Here is a 19797-nt window from a genome sequence, read left to right as displayed (position 1 = left end):
ACAACACACACACCTACACACATAGGTAATGAAAAGAGTCAACCACTATTAGCATATCTCTAGCTATCATGCCATCAAGCAAAATAATTAGTTTCCCCTCTTGGGAACCACAACATCTTTGAATCAGTTATTAAAAGGTGAGGACAAGCAAATATTTCTTCAGATGAGAGCAGGTTGATATGTATGCGCTTACAGTATTTATTCATAGATTTTGCTTAAACTCTTTACTGGACAACTTGATCTGAGGTAATATTCAAATACTTTGGGTACAATTATGCTCTGTTTTGCTAGAAAATCTAGCACCAGGAAAAGAAATACTGAATACTAGATAAAATACAAATAGCTGTCAGCACAGTCCATGCATATTTCTTGTAGTGAAAGGCAGACATATAAGATAAGATATATTTAATGAAAGTAAAAAGTCTGTGTTTTACTGCTCACAGGTTTTGTGTAGAGCAACTAATGGACAACCTGACATTCACAAACAACATTCTCCTTGTGGAGGGACTGAAAGTTACACCTCAGGCTTCGTATTTAGTTTTTATCTTGCTTTTCTTGTTTTATGTCTTAGCAATGGGATGTAACATTGGACTAATAATTTTAATTGCAATAGAGAAGAACCTTCATCATCCTATGCATTTTCTGTTCTGTAACCTGCCAGTGAATGACATAATTGGGACTACTGTAATTTTACCACGCTTAATGCAGGACATTTTTAAGCAGTCCTCAGAGCGCTATATAACATATGCAGAGTGTATTATTCAAGCATATTTTGTTCACATATTTGCAACAGCAAGCCACACTGCACTAGTAACCATGGCCTATGACAGACAAGTGGCAATATGCAATCCATTGCTATACATGACTATAATGACAAATAAAATGGTGGTTACATTATCAGCATTAGCCTGGGCACTGCCTGTAATTGCAGTGGCAATTATGATAGGTCTCACTGTACGTTTGTCTCACTGCAGATCTAAAATTGAAAACCCTTTCTGTGACAATGCTTCACTTTATAAATTGTCCTGTGAAAATGTGGCCATTAATAATATGTTTGGAATCGTTTATTCTGTGGCAGGATTCAGCATATCAGTGACACTAATGCTTATAACATATATCAGGATTGCTACTGTATGTATAATTAGGAAAAACAAAGCACTCAACAGTAAAGCCATAAAAACATGTGGCAGTCACATAACTGTTTATTTAATAATGTTTGTTTCTTGTGCCATCATGATTTTTTTTCATCGTTTTCCTGAATACTCTGAAAACAGGAAGCTAGCTAGTATAATGTTTCACATTGTACCACCGGGACTAAATCCTGTAGTATATGGTTTACAAACCACAGAGATAAGACAAAGGATTGTTAAACTGTGGCGGAAAAAAGTTAATATTTTGTGACTTTTTGAGGGATGTAGCAATAAAATAAAATAAAAGGCTAAAATCATATTTTTCAAAAAAAGGTTGAAGTGCAATAACAAATTAATTTAGTGTCACTATTTATTAATATGCTGATCCATTAATGTGTTTTTTGGTTTGCTTTTTTTTGTTTTGTTTTTTGCTTTGCTTGTTTGTTTATTTGTAACATTCATTTAGTTGCTTAATAAGAGTAACATCACCACATTGAATTATCAAGATAAATGTTTAAAAGTAAAATGTTCTACATACATAAATATTGTTAGAATTCAGAAGTATATGCTCAAATTACAGAATTCAAAGAATATGTTTGTCGGCTTTAAGCATTTATACTGCCATTGATCCATTTACCATGCACTGGCTGCAGTTTTGCTTCTTTTTATGTATTTACCAAAGTCATTTAATTGCAGAATAAATGTTAATATGTTTCAACAATAAAAAGCTGTACACTTATTATTGTGCCAAGTCTGTTAAATGTATTGCATAATTATAAGAAAAAATAAACAAAACGATATTATAAGAAACTTCAAATCTAAAAAGAGACAAGGAATGAGAGATACACACTTAGTGTACAGTGCACTTAGTTTTAGTCTTGCATCATCAGCTTGGAACTACAATTTGATTAAGTTCGCTTACTTGCTATGAATAAACAGACTTAAAGAACAATCCATTCTGAAATATAATATAATGATACATTGCAGATAACAGAAAGGAGTAATGGATTATGCACAAGATGTCACACCAATGAATATGGCACAATATGGTCTTAAAGCTTGTACTTGACTAACTGGGTGTCAAGAACTTAGTCCATGTACTTTGATTTCATCACCACCAAATGTCTCTCTCCCATAATTCTCACAACACAGAAACTAGAAAGGTACATTACCATTACCCATTGCACAGATGACACACACACTCACCTGTATTTAATCAATCTCACATCATAAATAGCAGTTCCAAACTGTTCTACGCCAAGTATTATGATTTTCTGGACTGTCACAGTTTTTCTGTGATAGGGTTAAGGAACACTACGATCAGAGCTTAGATGCGATAGTCCACGTTCATCATATTTTCTAGTTTCTAGATTATGCTTTGTTGACTGTTGGCTCTCTGTTCAATGTGGATGTCGCAGAGAAAAAACGCAACATGGCATCTTTGACTGAAATGGTGGCTGCACCAGGACAAGCTCATAAGATGGCAGTGACAGTACAGCCCTGTTGCATAATTGCTGACACAACAATGTTACATTATGTCATAGCTGCCATTCAGGGGTCATATTAAGTCATCGTTGATTGTCATGTGTCTTGTCACATATCAGTTGATCTTCCAGAGACTTTCCACAGTTACGTCACGTCTCCCCTGATCTCCCTAAGTCAGTTCGCAACTGATCATCCAGAGTTTCGTCACATAACAGCTGATCGTCCAGAGTTTAGTCACTCACTATCTTTTGCACCCAGTTTACAAGGTCAGTTTGTCAGTATCACAGCAACACGACTGTCGACTGGCAACATGTACAGCTGATATGCTCTTTCAAATCTATCTGTACCTGAACTGAATCCTCGTCTGAGGCACCTCCCGTAATGGGGGTTGCATTATGTTGACTGTTGAACTGACTGTTGTTCCTGTTATGGATAAAAAGGCCACTTTCACTCTGTCCTGTTACAGCTAAGGAGGCTGTCTGCCTACTCCCATCCTGTCCTCTCTCAGTCAAGGGGGATATTCTATTAACTCTCACCCTGTACCTTCACGACTAAGGAGGCAGTCTGCGAACTCCCATTCTGTCCCAGCTGTCTTTCTGTCCCAGCTGTCATTTAGTTGATGTTCAACAAATAAAAAGTATTTTTAATCCAGAGAAGCAAATTATAAAACTTCTACTTCATCTACTGAATATTAGGTCCCTTTCTATGAAAGCACTAATAAATAATAATTTTTTATATATTTTGTGACAGGGTGAAGAAACACACAACAAGGAGGGCTCAAGTCAAAACCCCGGAGGGTGGATTTTATTCCACAAAGCCAAAAAAAGACAAAAGAAATACAGGTGAAAGTGCCGGTCCGTGGGATACGCGTGCTCCGCTGCTCGTTCTCTTTCTTCGTGGTGCAGAGTGAAATGCGTGCCGTGAGGTGCCGACTGACCGGTCTACACGCTGCTTTCTGCGGGGGACAAGAGAAGAGTCGTTAGAGTTAGCGTTAGAGTTCATGGAGGCAAAAGCTCACTGACAGCGTGCTGCGTAGCCTTTTTATCCTGGCCCGCTGATAAGCGACAGCTGAGACCGGTCAGCCTGTGATGAGTGCATGCACGTGCTCCTCGTTGTTTACCAGGGCAACGCTGATGGCTGCTCGGGACGCTCGTCACACTCCCCCCCCCTAAGTGTCGTCCTGGTCCTGAAATGAAACGTGCAGTTAGGGGAGAAGCCGGGGGTGGGCGGGAAGTGACCCCTGACAGACCTGCGAAAGCTGCCCAGATCCGAGAGAGCCCGTCTGCGTTGGCGTTCGCCGCTCCAGCTCGGTGACGCACAACAAAGTTGAAGTCCTGGAGCACTAGGAACCACCGGGTCACCCTCGCGTTGGTTTCCTTGGCCCGGGCCATCCATTGCAGGGGGGCGTGGTCGGTGAGGAGGGTGAACTTCCAGCCAAGGAGGTAATACCGCAGCTCCAGGACCGCCCACTTGACGGACAGGGCCTCCTTTTCTACCGCCGCATAGTTTCTCTCGGCTGGGGACAGCTTTCGACTGATGTATAAGACCAGATGCTCCTCGCCCTCCTGGATTTGGGAGAGAACTGCCCCCAACCCCGTATCGGAGGCATCCGTCTGTAACAGAAAGGGGCAGCTGAAATCCAGCGTTCGAAGGACCGGTTCCGATGTTAGCGCCTTCTTGATCTTCCGGAACACCTCCTCGGTCTCGGGTGTCCACTTTATCTTTTCCGGCTGCCCCTTCCTGGTTAGGTCCGTCAGGGAGGCGGCTAAAGAGGAGAAGTTGGGGATAAAACAACGATAGTAGATAGATAGATAGGGGCATTCTTGACTGCTTCCACCTTGTCTTCTTCTGGCCGTGGTCGTTGGCGGTTCCCTCTGGGGTCGGCAGGCTGAGTGGCGGCGGCGAGCAGGTGCTCAAATCCCGGCCAGTCCCTTCCCAACAGGATTGGTACTGGTAGGTCCTTCACCACCCCGACTTCCACTGTCCAGGTCCCTGGCTTGGCCGAGATATTAACGCAACCACCCTCCGGGGAAAAGGCAGCGCTCGCTCCCCAGGCTCCCGATATTGGACCGCGTCCGCCAGTTCCACTGCCTCGACGAGCTCGTTGGTTGTGGCTGGGTTCCGCATTTTGACCCCCTGTATGTGAGCGCGGGGAAGGCCTCTCAAAAATTGATCCACTACCACGCGCTCCACCACCTGACCTGTGGTTGGGGACCCCTCTAGAAGCCAGTGTTGGGCGAGGCGCGTGAGCTCGGCTGCTTGCGCATGGGCGGGAAGGTGTGGGTTATACTCCCAGCTGTGAAACTGTTGGGCCGCGGCTATCGGCGAGAGGCCGAGTCGGGAGAGGATTTCTCGGCGCACGCTGATGGCTGCTCGGGACGCTCGTCACAATTTATATCTTTTTATTTATATAAATATTCTGATCATAGCTTAAATTTGCTTTGTTTGACACAAACCTAGCTAAAACCAGACAAATACATTACTTTAAAGGAGTCTACTCCCCTAGATTACTGCTATAAAAATAAGCCAAATCCAAAAGATAAAAGTGGTGTTGCTGAAATTATTTATTTTTCTAAGATTTTCTGTACTTCTCAGAGGGCAGGCTTTAAGTATAACTCATTTGAAGTTATGGTGCTGCATATGTTAAAGAACCTCCCTGGAATTGTATTCAACAGATGAGAATAGTCTTTTTTATAAAAAAGAATAAAAGAGACAAGAGTTTGTTAGTTAGTCAAGCAGTCTTTTTTATTGACTGAAGATGAGTCATAGTCGCCATGGCAACTCTCCCCTCAACTGCCACTCAGTATTTAGAAAACGTTTTTGACCTATTTTCTCTTTGGCATATACTCATGATGGCAATAATGTTACTCACATACATAAAGAGAAATAAACACATGTAAATAAACAGTCAATACAATAATCCTTTGACCTTAAATCTTTGTTAGAGACAGGTAAATGGATATTCTGATGATTTTTGAGACTCAATGGAACTTAGTTTTAATCCAACATAACATTACTGATTTCACCACACGGTGTCAGTGCTTTTTAAATAGTAACTATGATGAGACTGATGAATAAGGTCAGTATAAACATGAAACCCAAAAAAGCGTTTTGCGACGATTCTTGTTTTGTTTTGTGTTATTATTTAAAGTGTATTTAATTTTATTTGAGGTTTTTTGATCCCGCGAGTCAACACTTAAATATGCCGTGTGAGAAGCTGGCCTAGCGGCCATAGAGACAGTTAAACTCTGGAACTCTGTTTGTGAAGTAATCAAACGTCTTGGTGCGTGAGGAACTGAGGAGAGTTGTGTGCTTCGTCGCTGGAAATGGATCGGTTGCGTTCATCGCGTGTTCCCGACGGATCGTGACAGGACGTGGAGTGCGTAAGGAACATAAGATTGTTTCACTAATTCTCATCGGAAGAACGTAAGTGCCTTGTTATTAGGATTATTTTGAAATCATCGCTTGTTTTAAGTGCACCTACGAACTGGGCCCAACGTTTATGATCGAACGAACATTTCAACTGTTTGACTGATTTGCATATGGTTTGAGTTGATTTGCATATGTGAAGCTACTGTGTTTATAATACTGACATACTGTACTGAGTTTTCTCAAGGGTGATCTGGAAATATTTTTTGTGTACTTTTATTTTTGGTATTTGATTTAGAACACAGAAAGGGTTTGTTTTGGTTTTTCTTTATTGTCTGATTTTTGTTTATTTATTTTTTTTGTCCTTCTCCAAAGGAGTTATTGCATATTTAAAACAATAAATCTTTGTTATTCTTTTTCTTTACCTCTTTACAAATTTGTATTTTATTGAATCTAGCAAATTAATATATTGGCGAATCGAAAACTGAGTTTATATAAATTTAAATAAAGGGAAAGAGGAAAATACCGGCCTAACTCACCATTTAATTATCGGGGGTCCAGGATTCTTCTGGGACAAATATTAAATTAACCCCTTCGGGTAAAAAAAGGGTTACACTTGGAAGAAACTCATCAGAAGCAGAACATCTTTGGAATTTATCACTCCAAAAACCTTGGAACCAAGACTTTCATACGAGATCTACATCTGGACTCTCACCAATGAGGCAATGCAAGTATCTTGCATTTAACTAAACTAAAAAGAGGTTAAGTATTAGTTATAGACCCCGTTATAAACGGCACTGATGGCACTGGTTAACTGACTCCATTGCTTCATTCTGACTTGTATTATGCTGATGAGTTTAGTTATGTGTGTTAATGTTTTATTCAATAAAACTTTTGTGCACAAACTACATGAGTTTCTGGTTCAATTACCTGCTTTTATCATAAGCTCTGTTTCTTTGTGGCCCGGTGATAATTATCACACCTAAAAACACCCACATGTATTAACATATAGAGGTGATTGGACAAACTAACTCTGAACAAAATCAAACTTATAAATGAGAAAACAATGACTTAATGACAAACATCTACACATAATGACACGATCAACAGAAGACAGAAGCTTAATCACAAGAGCACATGGTGAATGAAAACACACAAAACATTAATATGACATTAATCATATTAATTTAGTATGACACTATGAGGCCGCTGATGGCTATTGTATATTGCATGCAAACTCAATCTTGTCACAGCAGCCTGAATAACTAAACAAAGCAAATATAGGAAGTTCAATTGTGACGGAAACAAACTGCAAGACCCGCAATGCAGCGAAAAGGGCAGGAGTCAGAAAGATTAGTCACGTGTGAGCGCAAATGAATGAGAGTTTTGTCAGCTAAACAAGATGTGGGAGTTTGTCCGCTGAATTAAGAGTGCAAGTTTTTTTCATTGATTGAGAGTCAAAGTGAACTGCATGGAGTCGTAGACGTTTACAAAAAATGTGCAGAATCTGAATTGAGAAGACCCTGTTACTGCAAGCTTAGTTCGCTGCACTGCGGAGGATTGACAGTTCCTGCAAACTTCTTTCCTTGTGGTGTCTGGACGGATAAATCTGAACCTAGTAAAGCTACTGAAAATGAGACTACAACTGGAGATGAGGGTGTTGTGTTAATGCTGCACAGTGGACAAGGATTTGGATGCTCATGACTCGTTAACTAGCTGTGTTCAAATTACGTGGATTGGAATGCCTTAATCTTGAATGATTTTCGACTTGGCCGGTAGGCATTAAGTGTGCTCTGGACTCCAGGTAGGTCTTGAACAATTACTTAATCTGCCTCAATGAAGTTAACAAAGAAGCCGGGCTTAGCGGACATCTCACAAGCACACATGCACACATACAACTCACCTGCGCACACACCAACATTAATTGTTTTGCTTTAGCTTTTTTATCTTTAAATCCTCTTTCTAAAAAAAAAACCAACAAACATGGAAAAGAGTCTGAATCTGAAGTGTAAAAGGTGTTGAGGAATTACTGCCCAGAATTAATGTACATATGTATTGCTCTACTGTTGAGGTCTCCAAGTTATTGTGCCCTGCCGATTCGATTCCAGTTCTCCTGAAGGCGTTAACCCCAGGAGCTCCTGATGATCCAGAGGAAACCTTTTTGGTGTGAAAGAGTAAAATATCAAACTCCCATGTTGCAGTTGAGGGTCGTTTACCTTCATGTCATATCTGGTACTGGAGGACACCACTGTGGAGCTTCACCAACATTCCCCTACAATCAGGTGGGATCCTTGCAAAATTCTTAAAGGGACCGAATCCTGTTTCCAATCCCTATTGCAAGCCCTTCCCAGACCCCATTGAATACCTTCGTCCGTCATAGTTGGTTCTTCAAATGTATAGAGTCCTGAAACTCAGAAACAACACCGCATCCCCACTGACTACCGGGCATTCCAAGTAGGTAAACTACTACATCTGCAACAGAGAACTGCTGGCTATCAAATTAGCTCTGGAGGAATGGCATCACTGGCTGGATGGGAAGCTCCCTTCACTTTCACAGTACTGATTGACCACAAGAACCTCCAATATCATGTATCGCCCTGGTGACCAGAGCACCAAAGCTGTTGCCCTCTCAAGGTTACACACCTTTCAGTATTCCATGGAGCCTGAGTCCATTCACCCTTTAGAATGTATAGTGGACTATCCAATAGTCCATTGACCAGTGTATCCGTAATGCCTCTCACAGTGAGCCACCTCCGCAGGGGGTCCCAAAAGCGACTCTGGGGGGTTGACCTGCATTCTAATGGTGGTAGACCTGCAGGTTAGTCCCGCTCAAAGGTTTTTCCACGACAATTGAAATATCCGAATGCCTCTTCCAAGGTTTTTCAGATAGTGAGATAGTGTCAGGCTGGGGTCCCTGGTTTATTTCCCAGGTATGTAAGGCTTTATTCAAATTACTGTTACTGAATAAATACCGGGGGTTGTGTTTGTTTTCTTGTAAAAGGGATGAAAAATAATCAGATCTTGCAATTTTTAATGCTTTTCTGTATGACAGCATACTCTCCCGCCAGGCAATACGAAATACTTCTAATTTGGTTTTTCTCCACCTGCGCTCCATTTTCCGGGCTGCTCTCTTTAGGGTGCGTGTGATGTCATTATACCATGGAGTCAGATTGTTTTCTTTTATCTTTTTTAAGTGCAAAGGAGCAACTGTATCTAAAGTGCTAGAAAAAAGAGAGTGCATAGTTTCTGTTATATCATCAAGTTTTTGCGTCGTATTGGATGAGCTAAGGAATTGAGATAAGTCAGGAAGGTTATTTAGAAAGCTTTCTTTTGTGGTGGAAGTGATGGTTCTACCATACTTGTAATAAGGTGCAGAGTTTACAGGTTTAACTATACAGAGTTCACACAAGACTAGATAGTGATCTGAAATGTCATCACTTTGCTGCAGTACTTCAACCATTTTAACATCCATTCCATGTGACAGTATTACATCTAGAGTATGATTTTGACAATGAGTAGGTCCAGAGACGTGTTGTCTAACCCCAACGGAGTTCAAAATGTCTAAGAAAGCTGATCCTAATGAGTCTTTTTCATTATCAACATGGATATTAAAATCGCCAACAATTAAGACTTTATCTGCAGCCAGTAATAACTCAGTTAGAAAATCAGCAAATTCTTTAATGAAATCTGTGCTGTGCTCTGGTGGCCTGTATACAGTAGCCAGTACAAACATGACAGAAGATTTATCACTAGCACATGATTCTGTAGATAATGTTATATGCAGCACCAAAACTTCAAATGAGTTATACTTAAAGCCTGCCCTCTGAGAAGTACTAAGAATATTGTTATAAATTGTAGCAACGCCTCCCCCTCTACCTTTTAAACATGGCTCATTTTTATAGAAATAATTTTGGGGGGTAGATTCATTTAGCGTAATATAATCATCTGGTTTTAGACGTGAGGCAGCTAGCAGACGGTCGGTTTAGCCGGTCTGTCTGCTTCCTGACCTGGGCACTAGTTGCTCATGTTGGAGCTATAAGACTATATGCCATATTTCTAGATAGAAGAGCGGCACCACCCCAGGAGGGATGAAGACCATCTCTTTTCAACAGGTCAGGTCTGCCCCAGAAACTCATCCAATTGTCTATAAAGCCTATGTTGTTCTGCGGGCACCACTTAGACATCCAGCCATTGAGACCCAGCAATCTGCTGTAAATCTCATCACCCCGGTAAGCAGGGAGGGGACCAGAGCATATTACATTGTCCGACATCGTGCTTGCAAATTCACACACCTCTTTAATATTATTTTTAGTGATCTCCGACTGGCGAAGTCGAACATCATTAGCGCCGACGTGAATAACAATTTTACGAAATTTACGTTTAGCATTAGTCAGCACTTTTAAATTTGACAAGATGTCAGACGCTCTGGCTCCCGGTAAGCATTGGACTACGGTGGCTGGTGTCTCTATTTTCACGTTCCGCATAATAGAATCGCCAATTACTAGAGCACTTTGATCAGGTTTCTCAGTGGGTGCGTCACTGTGTGGGGAGAACCTGTTTGATGTTCTGATCGGAACGGATGAGCGGTGTTTTGACCCGCGACTAGCCTGCCTCACGGTCACCCAATTGCCCTGCTGCAGGGGCTCTGAAGCTGGAACCGAACAATGTACATGATTCACTGTACTAGTCGCATCCAAAGCAGTATCTACAGCCCTCGCATTCTTACTGTCCTCAATTAAAGTTTGGATACGTGTCTCTAATTCTAAAACCTTCTCTGTCAGCCTAGCAATTTCCCTGCATTTATCACACGTGAATCCCTGATCGCTAACAGAGAAGGATAAACTATACATGTGACAGACGGTGCAAGTGACGATGCAGGGAGAAGCCATTTACTCACCGTAAGGATTCACTTACCACTCTTGTTTTGATGAGCTTGTGAAAGCGGAGCGAACAAGCGTGAGGAACAAATGAACAGGAGCGGAAAAAAAGCCCACAATAGGCGCGAAAACGCGGGGAGCGAAAAGTGAATTGGCTAACGAGTACTAACTCACCGCCGAGTTTTAGATTAAAGCGAACGAACTAACAGCAGTCTAATTAGTTAGATTAATTTAATAGTATCAACGATATGTACACTGTTAAATTATATTTGATCGCTAGAGAAGAGGTGATAAATTGAAAAGCGAAGTGAAGTACACGCAGCTACAAACAAACCAACCTCTCAGCAGACAGGAGCAATCGAGCAGACCTTTGACCTGCAGACCTTGATTCAGCTCCTTACATCAGGAAGAACCGGTACTCCTGTAACTTTTGTAGAACCTCTGCAACGTCGAGGACGATGGGGGCATACAGAAATGTAATGCGCTGAAGTTCCACAATAGATACAAAGCCTCTGGGTCAGCCTACTCTGTAACTTAGCTGGAGTCATCCGTCCGGAATATTTGTGTATGACATATGCGCAAAAACACTTCTTTAAAGTGAGCAATAAATGTGTGAATGTATCCAGTGTCTGGTCCGCCCTGAGTCCATAATGTTTCAGCCCATCATAGTGCTGTACCTGATGGTGGGATACAGCACTGGTTGCATCTCAAAGAATAGTGAGCACTGTAGAATGAAACCATTGCATTCCTCCTCCAAATCAGAGTAGGTGACAGTGGGGGGAACTGAAACTGTGAGTGGTGGGTGTAGAAGTTCGTGAAATGGATCATCGATGCTCATGCTGTGCTAGTAGTGTTAGTCCAGGCTTCTGTAATGGAAGCAGACCCACAGGTCTGGTAAAATTATAACATTGTTTATTTACACAGATGAGCCTGGAAAGTCTATGGCAGTGGAATCAGGTGAAAATATAGTCCTTTGAAAGTCTTAAACAGGAATCAAGTCAATACTGAGATAACCTTGGATTACTGAGAGACATCTGCAGCTGAACCTGTCTAAAATGAAAGATCGTGACAGGGTCTGCCTTGAGGAGTGCTGCTGGGACCTCGAAGCCTAAGACCAGTTTGAGAACTATCATCACATCTAGGAGATCCCAGCAGAAAACTTCCTGACAGACTGGGGCTCAGGACTTCTGAGGTCAGGCCCCTCTGGGGTAGAGCGGTGTCTCCAGTGCCCGTTTTTCCCCAGTGTCCTCGGTGCTGCACCCAACCTTTTCTACTGGAAAGATCTCGAGGTTGGGGAGCGTGCCACCCCCCAGGGTATCTCATCAGCGGTCACAAAGCAATGAGCCTCTAATAACACGAGAGACCAGCCTCGAGAAGTTATCGAATTCAGTTTGAGTTTTCTCTGCCCCATTACAGCAGTGTTACACCCACTCTGGTGGTGTCTGAGTAGACTCTGGTGATGGAATGAGAAGTAGTAATTCTCTTGCGGAAGGAGCTTGACTAAGTGGTGTTGGTGGAGGGTTTTTTGTTGGGTATGTTCCATCCAACATTGTCTGGCTGTCAGCCAGGGTATGCTCCTCCCTTGAAGGGGACTCATGCTGAGATGCATTGGGCGAGAAGTCAAATGTTTGTCCATTCCAGTACTCCTTGGTGGTGTTTTGTTCCAGGAGCTCTTTTGCTCGTGTCAGCAGCTCCTGTAGCTCGAGATGTAAAAGTGTCCTGCTGTCTCTTTGCAGCCTCCATTAGAGAAAGAAAGAGATCTTGATGCTTGTGGAACCCAGAAAGAGATCTTGATGCTTGGTGCACAAACTCTGTTATCGTTGGGAGACACTGCTCAGCCAACCTAGAGTTTCTCATGGTTAAGAGTAGACCGTTTTATCTGCCACAGGAGTTCACTTCCACCATCATAACTGCTGCCTATATCCCTCCCAATGCTGATGCCAAGCTTGCTATGAACGAACTTCATGCAGCCATCAGTAAACAACAGTCTGCTCACCCGGAGGCTGCATTTATTGTTGCGGGGGATTTTAATCACTCTAACTTGAAGGCAGTACTCCCTAAATTTCACCAAAACGTTTTCTGTCACACCAGAGGAAACAGAACTTTGGACCATGTATACACAAACATGGCTGAAGCCTATGCTGTAACCCCCCTTCCCCATCTAGGACAATCGGATCACCTTTCTTTGTTCCTCACCCCCAAATACTCCCCCCTCATCAACCGTGTGAAGCCATCAGTGAGGACCATCAAAGTCTGGCCAGCGGGGGCTGACTCCACACTCCAGGACAGGTTTCAATACACAGACTGGAGTATGTTTGCTTCCCAGGCTACCTGTGGCTCTCACACGGATATAGACCACTACACTTCCTCTGTTCTGGATTACATCAACACCACCATAGATAGTGTTACTACCCAGAAAGAGATCACCACATACCCAAATCAGAAGCCATGGATGAACAAGGAGGTGCGCCTTCTGTTGAAAGCACGCAACACTGCCTTCAGATCAGGTGACGCACAGGCCTACAGCACTTCCAGGGCAAATCTGAAGAGGGGCATCAAAAAGGCCAAGTACTGCTACAAGCTGAAGCTAGAGGAGCACTTTTCCAACTCTGACCCTCGACGCATGTGGCAGGGCATCCAGGCCATCAGTGACTACAAACCCAACCACTCCACCCCCACAGCACCTAATGTCTTCTTTCTGAACGAGCTTAATGACTTTTATGCTCGCTTTGAGAGGGATAATAATGAAACGGTCACCAAGATCACCCCCTTAACCGACCCACCCATCACACTCACCTCCTCCGAGGTTTACACTGCACTAAGCCGGATCAACGCGCGCAAGGCTGCTGGACCAGACGGTATCCCTGGACGCGTACTACGGGCATGTGCAGAGCAGCTCGCTGGGGTATTCGCGGACATTTTCAACATGTCCCTTGCCCAAGCAGCTGTGCCAACATGCCTGAAATCCACCTCCATTGTGCCAGTGCCAAAAATCTATAGCCCAGTGTGCCTAAACGACTACCGCCCTGTAGCACTCACACCCATCGTTATGAAGTGCTTTGAGCGACTAGTCCTGTCACATCTGAAGGACTCTCTGCCTTCCACACTGGACCCCCACCAGTTTGCCTATCAAGGCAATAGGAGCACTGAGGATGCAGTCTCCATCGCACTGCACTCCGTACTCACACACTTGGACAATAAAAATACCTACGCACGGATGCTGTTTGTTGACTTCAGTTCAGCATTCAACACGGTCATACCATCTAAGTTAATCACCAAACTCAGAGATCTGGACATTAACACCTCACTGTGCAACTGGGTTATGGACTTCCTGACCAACAGACCTCAGCATGTTAGGTCAGGCCACATCTGTTCCACTACTGTCACCCTCAACACTGGTGTACCACAAGGCTGTGTGCTGAGCCCCTTCCTCTACTCCCTCTTCACCCACGACAGCAGACCTGTGTTTGGATCTAACTCCATCATCAAGTTTGCAGACAATACTACGGTGATCGGTCTCATCAGCAACAACGATGAGACTGCCTACAGGGAGGAGGTCCAGCATCTGGCCACGTGGTGCAAAGACAATAATCTGCTCCTTAACACCACCAAAACCAAGGAGCTCATTGTGGACTTCAGGAAGGTGAGAAGAGGCACACATGATCCCATCCACATTAATGGGATTGCTGTGGAGCCAGTCTCATGCATCAAGTTCCTGGGAACCCACATCTCGGAAGATCTGTCCTGGACCACCAACACCTCCAGCCTGGTCAAGAAGGCTCACCAGCGTCTTTTCTTCCTAAGGAAACTTAAGAAGAACCAGCTGTCCTCAGCCATCCTGGTGAACTTCTATCGCTGTACAATAGAGAGCATCCTAACAAACTGTGTCACAGTCTGGTATGGGAGCTGCTCTGTTGCTGAGCGTAAGGCACTGCAGCGGGTGGTGAAAACTGCCCAGCGCATCACAGGATCTCCACTTTCATCCATTGAGGACATCCAGAAGAGGCACTGTTTGCGCCGAGCACGCAGTATTCTTAAGGACTCCTCTCACCCTGCCCATAAACTTTTTTCCCTCCTGCCATCCGGCAGGCGATTCAGATTCCCCCGGACTAGTCCCCCGAACAAGTAGACTGAGGAACAGCTTTTTTACCAGAGCTGTCTCACTACTGAACTCTACCCCCACTGATGTCTGCCCCACCCACCCCATTAAAAACAAAAATACAAAAATGCACTGTTTAACATTCATTGCACTCCACTGTATATATCTATTGTAAATGTATGTACATATCCACTGTACATACTCTTGTAAAATTGTCTATACATATCCTGTATTTCCTGCTCTTTTTTGTACATAACGATCTGTAAATTGTTTACACATACTCACTGTAAATTCCCCCTTCTCATCTGTAATTTAATTTGTACATATTTATCACATATTTATCTTTGTAATTTATATTTGTACCTATATCCTGCACTTGCTGCTTATTGCACTCCTGGTTAGACCTAAACTGCATTTCGTTACCTTGTACTTGTACATGTGTAATGACAATAAAGTTGAATCTAATCTAATCTAATCTAATTAGGAACCTGTGTGAAGGGTTCTTTGTGAGATTAATTTGTGGTGCTAATCTGAGACTTCATTGTCAATTTATTTGCCCAAAATCAGATTATTTAATTCTGGGAACATTTATACGCACAGCTAGAGAGCTAGCTTTGGCTACACGCAGTATACAAAGATCTGTGAAGTGGGTGCTGTTGTCACATCAGACCGGAAGAGTCTGCTCACACAATCATGATGTGTGGTGTGTTGATAAGAGGCCAATACAGGCTTTCAAGATGTGCAAGTGGAGCAGAATTTATGCTGCTGAAAACATGCATGGGGAGCTCACATATGGTCAAGACATCACATGCAGCTTATTTGCAAATCAAAACAGCATGTTTATACAGAAAAAAAAACCTTTGGAGAAACCAGGCTCAGTTGGCCCCAGTTTTCCTCTGACTGGACGCCCAGCACTTAACTTCCAGTTCAATTTTAAATGCAGCTATGTCAGATTGTGTAAAGGACTTATTGTGTGTCTGTGCATCTGGTTCCAGTGATCTGCCCATGGAGGTCATCTAAGTGTTCAGGTATCTGATGAACTTCATCTCTGCGTGAATAATAAAAGCACATTAGTGGGTTGTGTGAAGGCTAGGTTTAAAAGATGTGTCTTTACTCTAGATTTAAACTTACACAGTGTGTCTGCTTCCCGAACAGTGTTAGGGAGATTGTTCCAGAGTTTGGGTGCTAAATAGGAAAGGGATCTGCCACCCATAGTCGATTTTGATATTCTAAGTATTATTAAACAGCAAGTTTTAAGAAACTCTAGTTGTTTAATAATAGTGGGACTTGCTTGGGTCCACGAGGCACTGAAAATGCTAAAGCCAATACAGTAATCAACCTATACTAGGTTGTGTCGTCATCCATTTCACTGGCTCTTTAAGTTTTTTTTCAAAGCTTTTACTTTATGGCTTTCATCAGTAAACTCTGATGCTTGTTGGCATCTCTGTTTATTTTCAGAGTCTTCCTTTGCCTATACTGTCAAATGTGTCATGATTGATTGTAAGTCTTTAATCTCTACTTGCACTTGATAAACAGTCGGGTTAAACTTTTGTCTTTTAGTTTCTCTTACCTCCTCTTCATGAATCCCATGTAGTAGCCCTAGGAAATCAGGTGGGCTAGTCTTTCGTTCCCTTAGGCGTCTGATATCAGACTGGGTTGCCTCTCTGATGAGCTGTTCTAGACATGCTTTCCCAACAAATTATGGAGAAAAGGCCTCTTCTTTGTATCACTCTGATCAAGACTTTCTCAAATCTCCTTTAGAAATCAGGCAAGCATTCTTCCTGACATTGTCGTAGTGCTTGAAACTTAAAATACAGATCTTCACTAAGCTTCTAGATACTCTTTAGGAGATGTTTCTGAGTTTGTAAACCTTACTGCTTGGATAATCTCTAAAGCTGGTCCTTGCAAACTCTCCTTAACCTCTTTTTCTTTTTCAGTATGATCACTCTTTTCCACCATTAGCATAGCCTGTTCCATCCAAATTTTTCAATTATCCTCTCTAACCGGAAAGACAGCAGGTAATACATGAAGAGGTATTGTTTCACAGTGCACTTTCTCATAACATTCACATAAGACTATTCGGGACTATGAGTCTTAGATATACATTCTTCCACTTTTGCTGACTTCTGCCAGGGCTTTGATAGTGTGCATAGTTTCTTCAATTTTTTAAACGTGTGTCTTCTGGTATTCCTCTTATAATACATATTTAAGCATAATCTGATGCCTTTCCCCTCAGCACTACCTTTTCAAAGCAGGAACCAGAAAAGGGTGCAAATGAGCCATACCTGGAGCGGAGCCACTTAACCTGTTACTTTGCACTAAAAATTTCAAAAGAGTTTCCTTTTTCTCTCTTCAATAAGGCCTGTGGAAGTAAGGGAAAAGGATCTCTGAGGTGCCTCCAGTTATATAACCCCATAACAATTATGTCACGTTAAAGCTGGGGCCTGGGTAAATATTAGTATTTGTTATAAGTTTACCACAATAAATCAATTATCAGGTGTCTCTCCCAGAGCAATAAAGACAGAAATTTCAAAATCTTGTGCGTTCTGTTCAACAAATGAATTAGGTTAAATACAGCAAAGTAAACAAAAAAAATACACAAGAACCCCCCTTTTAGATTTTAACTAAAGTACAATGCTAAATATAGTCCCTTTTAAAGGAATGAAGCTTGGAAATAAAATAAAATAAAAAAAACACTTAACCCCCTGTGAATATGTTTCCAATGGATGGCTGAACTACTGTTGTTATCCAAACCAAATAAACAACTCAACAAATAGCATTTAAGTGAGACCACTTTCACATTCACACACCCACCCTACATTGTGGGCCTAATGTCATCCAGCGCGCAATGAATCACTGTAAGGTCCGCTCGATTAAGGGCTGGCAAGCTCCCTGGTCCCCTCGCAGCCAGAGGAAAATGTTTTTACCTAATCATCTGGAGTGATCCTCCCCCATTAAAGGGCGATGGCCCAGGCTAATTACCGCAAGTTTGTTTGTAATGATTGCGGCAGTAGGGAATTTGTCACATTATCACCTAACTTGCTATTAAAGTTATTATTAGCACCTTACAAATTACAGATACGTGACTGACTCAGGATTTTCAGATAGAGTTTCCTGGGTTTTCCCAGAACTGTTTTCTCCTCTCCCTCTTCTCTAGCCATACCCTCTTCTCACATGTCATTACTGTGGATTATGTAAATGTGTAAACAAATATTAAACAATAATAAAAAAAATTGTTTATATACTATATACATAGCACAAAAACACTGCAAAGGCACATCACAAAATATGCATTACAATCAGTGGTCGAATTGTAAAAAAGAAAATTCAGGGGCGAAGCTGAGGTTGAAGGAAGGGGAAACTATTTTAAACACTGATTATTTTTTTTCCATTTTTTTTAAGGATTTTATTTCATATAAAAAGGACTTATTAAAAGAACCATTATTTGTATGTTTTTTTTCCTCTGAGGCCTGAAATTATGAGCACTACTGATAAATAAAGAATATTTTGCTCAATGTAGCTATTTTTGGCTGGGTTAGGTATGTCATGGATAAATAAATAGCAATAAAACTGCCAGTAGACGGCAGCAAGTCCCTGTTTTAATAAAAGATCTATTGAATCGTTTAAATCAGACGATTCATTCAAAACAGCTGATTCAAATGAAACAAGTGCCTGTGTCCCAATGTGCATACTATCCATCATGAATTCTATGTGTTATCAGTACTTTTTTAAACTATTTAGGGAGGTGGATAATAGGCTATGGGACGCATTGGGTTCATTTGAATGGAGGGTTGAATCACTGGGTCACTCAAATCTTTTAAAAACAGATTCATTCAGGCAACCAAAAAAACATGTTATTTGAGCTATAAAATTAATAGCACATTAGTGTACATGTGCTGATATTCATAAAAGTATGTTGTTTTTGCAATAAATATAAAACAAAAAGGCGTACAGAGATATTTTTTGTTATTATGTCTTTTTGGAAAACTTCAGAACAATTTTGCACGAAAAAATTAAGATTTGGTTGGAGTTTATGCATGCTTGATTGGCCCTTATTTAATTTCTAAATTGACATAACTAGACAATTTTAACATTTTATGTGTATAATGTTTTACGTAATGCACAATGTTTTGTTATTTTGTTCGACAAGGGGGATGCCTTCCCCCCGCATCCCCCATAAATTAGAGCCCTGGTTACAATATAAATAAATATTACAAACATACTGGCACCCAGTTTGTGTATCAAGTGAGGGGTCTGTGATTATTACTTTAAAAAGTAAATTAAAAAATATGTCTGTCTGATTGGTTCAAATGCTACATCCTCTTGGGTTATGATAGCGTCACAGAAACCTTTGAACCACATATTTAAAGACAAGACCACGTAAAGTTTCTTCAGAGAATAATACGTATAAATGTATACATCATGGAATACTGATAGAATGCTAATCAGTTTGACAATTTGAAGCTGTCGGTCAACCATCTTCACCAAACGCAACAATACTTTTTCAAGGTATTATTTGCTTTAGATACAACAAGGTCTAGGTTTATTTTCTTTTTTTATTTGTTTTACTATATAGAGATTGTGTTATTATAATTGATTGTTAAATGTGTGCCACTGAAAAACAAACAGACAAAAAATGTGCAATTTTTTACAGACAATGAAAAACACGTGTAAAAAAAATTATTTTAACAAATGTGATGTTATATTTGGATTTTACTGCTACATCAGTGTTTTTTTGTATTCATATTATACTTTTTTAATGTATAATTAATCTATGCTGTTAATGACATTGACAGGTCTATTGGCTTCTGTTTACAGGTTTTTTGTAGAGAAACTA

The 19797-nt window shown here is 41.5% G+C and overlaps 1 protein-coding gene across 2 annotated transcripts; it reads left to right on the top strand.

The window, feature by feature from the left end:
- Positions 1 to 255: 255 nt before the first annotated feature.
- Positions 256 to 2620, top strand: LOC122326751 (olfactory receptor 146-like). Of its 2 annotated transcripts, XM_043221886.1 has the most exons (2): positions 256 to 1365; positions 2603 to 2620. In XM_043221886.1, exons 1-2 carry the CDS (start codon positions 409 to 411, stop codon positions 2618 to 2620), a joined length of 975 nt encoding a protein of 324 aa, XP_043077821.1. In that variant the 5' UTR covers positions 256 to 408. The 2 variants fall into 2 exon arrangements, with proteins under 2 accessions (XP_043077821.1, XP_043077820.1); XM_043221885.1 differs by lacking the exon at positions 2603 to 2620 and having other exon boundaries at positions 256 to 1401.
- The last annotated feature ends 17177 nt before the right edge of the window (positions 2621 to 19797 follow it).

This window comes from Puntigrus tetrazona, chromosome 21 (assembly GCF_018831695.1).
Source record: "Puntigrus tetrazona isolate hp1 chromosome 21, ASM1883169v1, whole genome shotgun sequence".
Lineage (NCBI taxonomy): Eukaryota > Metazoa > Chordata > Actinopteri > Cypriniformes > Cyprinidae > Puntigrus > Puntigrus tetrazona.
The sequence above is the reverse complement of the archived record's forward strand: the minus strand, read 5'-3'. Positions and strand labels throughout refer to the sequence as shown.